The sequence below is a fragment of the Ammospiza caudacuta genome, chromosome 8, assembly GCF_027887145.1.
Source record: "Ammospiza caudacuta isolate bAmmCau1 chromosome 8, bAmmCau1.pri, whole genome shotgun sequence".
NCBI lineage: Eukaryota > Metazoa > Chordata > Aves > Passeriformes > Passerellidae > Ammospiza > Ammospiza caudacuta.
Window position 1 is genome coordinate 32781315 of NC_080600.1, and position 8933 is coordinate 32790247.

General features: G+C 47.9%; 1 protein-coding gene across 1 annotated transcript; it reads left to right on the plus strand.

Moving 5' to 3' along the window:
- Positions 1 to 313: 313 nt before the first annotated feature.
- On the plus strand, positions 314 to 7016 carry TSN (translin). The gene is made up of 6 exons (XM_058809571.1): positions 314 to 400; positions 481 to 574; positions 3426 to 3522; positions 4312 to 4427; positions 5080 to 5159; positions 5498 to 7016. Exons 1-6 carry the CDS (start codon positions 335 to 337, stop codon positions 5732 to 5734), a joined length of 690 nt encoding a protein of 229 aa, XP_058665554.1. The 5' UTR covers positions 314 to 334; the 3' UTR covers positions 5735 to 7016.
- Positions 7017 to 8933: the final 1917 nt, after the last annotated feature.

Here is an 8933-nt window from a genome sequence, read left to right on the forward strand (position 1 = left end):
CCTCGCGCCGGCGCCGCGCGGCCAGACGCCGTCTCCTGGCAACGGGGCGGACGGGCCCTCGCGCGGCCACACCGGGCCCGGCCCCGCCGCTCCGGGAGGGCGGCCTGGGACACCGACACCCCGGGGCGGCAAACCCCCGCCCTGGGAGCGGCCAGCTGCACCCCCGGGGCGAGCAGCACTCTCTGGGCACCCTCCCAGCCGCCCCCACGGCCATTGCTGGCTGCTCGGGCCGCTCAGGCGGTGCGCGGGGCAGCCCGGCGCGGCGCTGCAGGCGGGGCGGGGCAGGCGCGCGCCGGCGGCGCGGAAGGCCCCGTGGGCGGGAAGCGGCGGCACCATGTCGGTGAGCGAGATGTTCGCGGCGCTGCAGGGAGCGCTCGGCCAGGACCAGGACATCCGAGAGGTGCCGGGGCGGGCGGGACCGGGAACGGGACGGGGTGGTGCCCTGGCTGTGGCTCGGCTGACGGCGCGCTGTGCCCGCAGGAGATCCGGAAGGTGGTGCAGGCGCTGGAGCAGACGGCGCGGGAGATCCTGACGCTGCTGCAGGGCGTGCACCAGGGGCCCGGCTTCCAGCACAGTGAGTCCCGCGGAGAACAGCCGGGGGCGGGAGTGGCCCTGGGAGCACGCGGGTGCCCTGTCCCGGGACCCTTCTCCAGGGTCCAGTCTCTCCCGGGGCCTTCAGCGTGGGTTTCCCGGAGGCAGCTGGGGAGAGGAGAGCGCAGCTGCGAGGTTTCAAGCCAGACAAGCAGTAAAGCTGCCGTTCGGCGTTATGGACACCGTTCTGTCGCTTTCTCCCTCCCTAGCATGGTGCTTTTCTGTCTCGGTATAGAGCAGTGTGTTCTTTTCCGGGTATTCACATCCTGGGCTGCTGAGTTGGCTCTGTAAGTGATTTGTGCAGAAATTGTGTTATCATCTCTTGTTGGGCCTCTTATCAGTCTCATCTCTTCACCCCACACCGCAAAAAGCTGTGTTCCTGAGCACTGAGGGGCTATTCAGGATGGGGTAGGGTGAGGGGAACACACTTCAATCTCGTTTGTACAGACACATTCTCTCTGTGTGTATAAAATCTGCTTAATGCGGCAAAATGTAAAAAGAATTTGCAAGGGCTGAAACAGCAGGACCTGCCCTTGATGTCTGCTTGAGTGGTAGCAGGAATTGTTCTGCAGCTTTGGAGGTTTGGGTTGTCATCAGCCTGGTTCGAGGCTTCTCAGGTGTTGGACAGAATGTTTCTGGGCCAGCCCATTTCCTCCAGGCCACGAGAGCAGCTCTGCATGCCCAGGTGTCAGATCTGCTCTTTCTGCCCCCTCATTTCTCAGCTTACTGATGGCACTACTGGAATAAACCTAAATATGTGCATTAAGAGGTGGTTTTCTCCAGTCAGTTAATATCTTGTGAGAAGAAGCAACCATCCTGACTTTGCTGGAAACTCTTGAGAGGAATTTGTGCAGGCACTGAAGGGAAACAGGAGCAGCCTCCCCGGGTGCTGTGTTTCTCCCTTGCAGAGCTGATGGGTTGTTTCAGCCTGATGAGGTTCCCCAGCACGCTGGGGCTGGGGCTGGAGGCCTGGCCTTCCTCTGGCCTCAGAGAGGGTCTGTGCTCAGCAATGAGCAGCACCTGAGCTTTGAGCTGTGCAGGCAAGTGCAGGTTCCATCTGCTGGGAAACCTGGCAGTGCTGGAAATCAGAGCTGCTGAGTGGTGTTTTGCACAGGTTCAGTTCTCTAACCTGGGAACATCCATGTTCATTGTGTGGGGAACAACTTCAGGTATGTAGTTGTAGAGGCCCATCTTCAACTCGGTGTATTTTCACTTGATTTTTAATTCCTGGAGAGAGCTGGTCCTGGAACTTGAGGAGTCTGAGAAGAGATTTGGAATAATTAAAGAAAAAAAAAGGACAAAACCAACGAAAAAATGGAAAACAAACAAACAAAAAAAATCAAACCAATAAACCACAAACAAATAAACAATCAGGCAAAAACCCCAAAGCCTCATCTTATAATTATTGCAAAAATAATGCCTTATAGGTCAAGAGTTAACTTGTGATAGCAGACCTGTGAATTTGTCATCAAATTCAGCTCTGTTAGTAAAACCATGGGATAGTTGGGAGTTTGATGGAGGACAGCTTCCCATACCAGCCAGTGGCTTTTAAAATGTCATCTCCCAGAGGCTTCCTTGGTGCTTGTCCCAGCTGGAGCTGGAGAGCTGCTGGGAGGGCTGGGCAGGGCAGCGTGTGCTGCATCGGCTGTGGCTGGAGACAGGCAGGGCCAACACAGCCCCAGAGACAACTCTGTCCTTGCTCTTGAGGCTGCAAAGCATCGGTTTGAATCTGGGGCTGTGTGTGTGTCACTGGACATTGTCTGAGCCTTTACAGTAAGGATTGTTTCTCTTTGTCACAGGTGCCTCTGCAGAGCCCAAACGGGAATGTGTTCCCTACTGTTCCCCCAGCCACACGGTGCTCACCTGACAGAGGCAGCCCTGTAGCTCTCAGTGAGCTTCACACAGCTCTTTCATCCTGGCTGCCACATGGAGCACTCCCACATGCTGCTTCCTGAAACTTTCCTTTTTTCCATGTCATTCTCCTCTCTTTTATCTTCTAAACAGAAACTATGTGTTATTAACAGAAGTTTTATAATCACACTAGAGTGACTCCTCGTGGGTGTTGTTTGCTAAAAACCATCCCGGCTTTCAGATGCAGCTTTTGTGAATAGTCCTGGCCTCTGCACATGGAGATGCAGGAGGGCTGCCAGGTTGATCTTTGTCCTTCCTCGGGCTGTGACCCGGCTGTGTGAGGGCTGCAGGGACGCTGTGGCCGCCGGCACTGCAGGCACTGTAGCGGGGCTGTAACTCTGTCGGCGAACGGGAGGTGGCAGTGGCTGCTGCGGGAACAAGAGATCATTCCTCTGCAGAGCTGCAACCCAGGCTCTGCAAATACATCGTAAAAAGCAGGAAATGCAGTTTCCTGAAGGGATGTTGCACCTCATGTAGCCAAATTCTGATGGATTAGAAAAAAAAAATAGGATAATATTTTATTATAGAGAAAGAAAAGTTTCTTTTCCTTTGCCTGTGAGAGTTGCCTGACAGCAGTGCTTGGTGTGTGCTTCCTTTGGAGCCAGCTGCCGTGTGCAGTGCTGTTCCATTGCTTGGGATCTGGCTGTTGCTGGGACATCTTGGCTCAAGTTCCAAACCAAGGCCCAGAGCAGATCAGACAGCCTGGAATTCCAGAGTCTTTTTGCTTTACCTCTGTGGCTCATGGTGCCACCAGGAATACTTCTCAGGTTGATTCCAAGTGTCAGTAGCCTATCTTGAGCAAGAAAGAAGTGTAAATAGCACTGTTTACACTGGGAAACTCTGTTTACAAACCTCTGCTGCCTGTCAAATACCCTTTTCCTGAGTGTATTCATTCCCCAAATGCTGTGCTGTTTCTTTTTCAGTTCCAAAGAAGTGTCAGAAGGCTCGTGAGCACTTTGGTACAGTGAGGACACAGATGGAGTCCCTGAAGACCAAGTTTCCTGCTGATCAGTATTACAGGTGTGCAGGATCACACACAACCAGACACAGATATGTATGGGAATTGCTTGGCATTTGGTATCATTGCTTTGGAATAATGATGTAAAGGTTGATGGGCTGAATGCTTTCTCTTTGAAAAGCAAATCGTGGTAGACAAGTGTGAGGTTTTTATCAGCATAGATAAAAAATGCTTTTGCTCAAACACTTTAACTTTTCACCAGAAATACTCAGTATTGAATTATTTTTCTAGAAATTTTCTTTAAAAAGAAAAAGGAAAGCTTAAGAAGTTGGAGCTGCCCTTGTGTCTGGGAGCAGGGCATTTGCTGCTCCATTAATTTCAGTTAAGTTGTTCAGTTTGGGGCGTTCCTGGAAGCAGAGCTCTAAATCTGTCATGAAATGGCTGTTTGGTTCTGCAGACACTAAATGAAGTTGTCACCTTTGTGTTCCGTTGCTGCCGAAGGGGACAGTGCCTGGCAAGAACATTTCAAAGAACAAGAATCTTGTCAGTTGAGATCTGCTGAGGGAAAGCTCTGGCTGTCTGTGGGCGGCACAGCCTGGAAAAGTGTGGGAGCTGAGGAGGTGTGTGAGAGGGGTGAGCAAATGTCAGTGTCTGGTGTGGTAACCTGGGTGAGGAGTTCTGGAGTACCAAGGAGATGTCTTTTAGCTGGTGTCATTTTGATAAACCAAAAATACTGCAAAGTGCATGTGTTAAGGCAGAAAACACAACACACAGAAAATGTGTGTGTGTTGCCTAACGCTCCAGTAATAAACATTCATTATTTATACCTGGCCCTGGTGTTTCTCTTGCAGGTTTCATGAGCACTGGAGGTTTGTGCTGCAGCGGCTGGTGTTCCTGGCAGCGTTTGTAGTCTACTTGGAGTCAGAAACATTAGTGACCCGAGAAGCTGTTGCAGAAATACTTGGGAGTAAGTTAATGTTGTAGAAAGAAAACAATAACAAAAAGCTTGTGGCCTTAGACATTGTAGTTTTCAGAGGTACAGGGAAATAGCAGAACTTAATTTCTTCCTGAGAAACCAGTTCCAGACTTTATCTGGTATTTGATTTCATTATATAAACAACAAATTCTCAGAAGTCGACGGAAATTGGCAAACCTAATGTTAACCAAAGTACTTAGTCATTAATAAGTTCTTCATCAATGAAGGTCATTCATTCAAAGTGTGTAAGTGTACCAAAAGCACAACACAAAGATGAGAGCTTGTTTCTCTAACTTCTTGCTTTTGGTATTTAAAAAGTGTGTAAAACAGATTAAATTCTTTGCCATAAAAGAATTGTATCTTCACAGAGCAAAAGATTTGGAAAAAATAAGGAAAATAAATCCTGTATATTGATGTAAATCCAGTTACTCTGTTGGATGTACAGTTGAGGATGTACAAGATGCTGAATCAAGAACAGTGTGGCTCTAATTACATCACATACAGGAAAAGGCTGACTTTTATTTTGTAATAGTATTTCATAAATTTGATATTTCAAATTAGCACCAGTAAACAAATGCAATTTAAGGTGGCTGGATTTGGTCATGTTCAGCACCATCTCATCACTGCTCTGTTTTTGTCTCAGTTGAAGCTGATCGAGAACGGGGCTTTCACCTGGACATTGAAGATTATCTTTCTGGTGTATTAACTCTGGCCAGTGAGCTGGTAAGAAAGATATGCATGCGTTTGGTTTGAAACTGACCTTGAAAACAGAAGTAATGTGTTTTTTAGCTTTATCAAGTTGTTCTTGGGAGTTATGATACACAATACCTTGATCTGAACTTGTTCAGAGGCAAGATGCTTCTCTGCATGGTCCTCGATGATACTTCTAAGATTTAAACTTAAATTTTGATTTGATTGAAAATCCAGAACTATGCTCAACAAAAAGGTAGCTCTAAGTACAAATAATCTGACTGCCAGGACCACAAGTGCTTCGTTTGGTACAGTGACTGGTGGGGACTGTGATGTGATGTGGGTGCTGTGCTCTCTGCTGTCTCTGGCAGGCCAGGCTGGCAGTGAACAGTGTCACAGCTGGGGACTATTCTCGCCCTCTCCGCATCTCAACCTTTATCAACGAGCTGGATTCTGGCTTCCGCCTCCTCAACCTGAAGAACGACTCCCTGAGGAAGCGCTACGATGGCCTGAAATACGATGTCAAGAAGATCGAGGAGGTGGTTTATGACTTGTCCATCAGAGGACTCAACAAGGAGGCGACAGTTGGTGCAGGCGGGGAGAAGTGAAGTTTGCTCCTGGCACAGCATCATCGATTACCTCAGATGGTTGCCAATTTAGGAAGTACCTAGAGAAACCTTCCTGCAGTAGTTTAGAAGAACTGCAGCTCAAAGCTGCTTTCTATTTTCTTACAAAAGGTGTAGTACAGGTGTTAGATGTTTTGTAAAATCATGTCTAGATTAGGACAGGAGACTGTTTCCAGTGGAATTCCTCCGTCAAACACACGGTGCTGTTCTCTGCACAGCAGCAATAGTAGTCAGTAACTCCCATTAGTTTTGTCGTGTTGCTTCCCTGCTGTCAGGGAAGTGCTGTGGCTCTCTCTGCTCACACACCCTCAGAGGTGTGTGCACAGCACTCAGCTCAGTGCAGACACATGGGATCTTTAAAGAAACTGTGTGTAAATACTGACTTTTTTTTAAGATGCTTTTTTTTTCTTTTTGTTTCTTAAATTTTCACTTATGTAAGTTGAACAAATTTGCATAACTGTTTATGAACCAGATCTCTTTTTTTAATGGTTTCTCATTATGTACACCCTGTAATTGAGAAATTAGTGAAAATACTCCTGAGAATTCCTCTATTGGAACTGGTGTCTTGCACCCCAGTATCTCTGTCTCTCTCTTGGTCTCATATTTTTTTCTTTCCACCATCATTTCAGTTACCAGGGAGAGCAAGGTTTTCTTAGGTACCTGCTTTCTCTGTCTGGTATTTGTTTTAGTGGCATGAGTAAATGCAGAGTTTAAAATTATGATTTGCCTTCAGAACTCTGTAACCAATTTTTATGTTTTTTTAGCTTCCAAGTTTTCTGAATAGAGAAGTGTAAACTGACAAACTGCAGGTGGTGTCTGAGTTGTAACAACCTGTACAGGCCACAACTGTACCTGTATCCTGGGATTAAAAACAAAAAAACACCACAAAACTATAGTTTGTGTAGTAAAATGTGTGTCTCCAGAAATGAGGAGGTTACTGCTTTCAGGTAAGGATGTAAGATGTTTGCAAACAGCAACAGCCTCTTTCATGTGTGTAAATGGACAGACTCATGCCTCCCCATGTGTTTGTTCTAATGACTTTGAGTTTTGCCATTCTCCTACTTCTGGTGGTGCAGGAGGGTGAAGGAGAACAGCTGACTTAGGAGGAGGAATACTTCAGAGGATGAATGGGAACGGTCAAGTTTATGCAGAGTTTGTTTGCGTTTCGGTTTCTTAGTGAAGATTTACCACTGAGTTAGGGGGTTTTGTTTTTTGGAAGAAAATGGTTTCTTGGTTATTTTGGCCAATAAAAGCTGTTCTTTGATTATGGCCACTTGGTACCTCTGCCTGTTGTCTGATCATCTGCTGTTATTTGCTGCCCTTGCTGGGAACCTGTTCTGGAATACCAGCATTTCTGTTCATCCTTCAGCTGTCCTGGACAATAATGGAGTTCCTCCCCTTGGCTGTAGTTGTTCAGTGACACACTTCTAAACACTGCAAAGTCAAGCTGCAAACAGATTTCATAGGCTTTTTTAAATTTTTTTTTTAACTTCAAGCAATTTCACCAAGTAAAACAAGAGAGCTACCTTCGTGACCCAAGAGGTGGACAGACTATTTTAAGTGCATCTCATAATCTTTCATGTTTGTCCTCATCCTTTGTATCTTATGTCACTTTAACACGGGGAGATGGCAATATTCCCCTTTCACAGCTGAAGAAAATGAGGGTGTAACTTCCTGAGCCCTGTGGCAATGTAACAGCTTTCACAGTATTTGTTCTTGCCCTGTGCCAGTGTTTGCTCATTTCCTGACTTAATGCTGTGGCAGTGAGAGGAAGGAAGGAGCTTAAGCCAGTTTTACTGCCCAAACCAGAGATGGGGGTGAGCCAACACCCTAAGGCTGTGCAGACACAGCTGTGCACTTCAAGGTCACACAGGAAATCTGTGGGAGCAGGGGAATAGGGAAGGATTACCTGAGCATCAGTTTGGTGTGCCTTAGCTTAGAGGACTCCTGGCATGTGGGACTGGAATGTGAGGCCATGTGGCAGGGCAGCTGCTGGTTAAGGCTTTGCACTGACTTGCATCCCAGGTGCTCCAGTTGCCTTTGGTCGTGCAGCAGGTCTGCTTCCTGACAGGGGATGCTGTGTGCCTAACACAGCTGTTCACTACATCCCACATCTGCCAGCTCTTGCTGCTGGGTTCTGAGAGCTGCTGGAGATGGAGCAGTGCTGTGCCACACATACAGGTGCCATGGGAGGGACAACTGGAAGAGCAAGGTAATTACTTGGGGCTTACAGAGGTGCAAGGTGTGGGATCCTTCTGTCTAAGGCTCTGTGAAGAGCAAGTGCCCAAGAAAGAAACACTCAGTGATGTCTTCTTGGAGGGTGTTTAGCAAACAGCTCCTTCTTTCCTGTTTTTAAGTCTTGGGGAGAGCCTGACATCATCCTCTGGAAAAGCACTGTTTGCAAGAGCCAGGCTGCACAGCTCATTCCCAGCATGGGTCTGAAGAAGGGAGAAGGAAATGACTCACCTAGGCAGCAGCAGGGGAAGATGGGGATGCTTTTGTAGCTTCCTCTGTATCGCAGTAGCCTGTAGGACCTTGTGACCTTAACAAGGAATCTGCACATTTCTCTGATCCTAAATGGCAAGTTGTGTTCCTGTCCCAGAGCTGGGAGTAGAGGGAAGAAGGGAAAACCCAGAAGGACTTGAATAGGGAAGGGGGGAGCAGGGAATGGCCGTGGACTGCAGAAGCTTGATGGCTCACGGTGAATCAGATGCACTTGAACACTGAACCAGTGACTCCTGTTGGTGCTGAATGGACTGTGCAGCGTGTGCTGGCAGCTGGGAGGGGAGTGAGTCAGCGCAGGAGCACTGGAGAGGCTGACTCAACACCCAGCACGGCTGTTCCCTGAGCCACTTCAGCCTCGAGTGTGTCCCTGGGAGTGCTCTCTTGGATTGTCTTTGTATTCACTAACTTGTTTGTTTGGATTTTTCACATCTTGATGTCATTTCTGTGGGCTTGCTTTATTTCAGTAAAAAGGGTACTTAAATAGTTGATTAATGGCTCTTTATTTATAGCCCTGCCTGTTGAAGCCCAGCAGATCAATGAAAGTGCTGACCTGAAACAGTTTGGGAAGCAGGGGTGAGCAGGATGCACAACAGACCTTGGGGCTGGCTCTTGAACTGGGCTCTGCCTGCTGGAATTGATTAACGGCAGCCAGCCCAGCCACCACTTTAAACTGGCA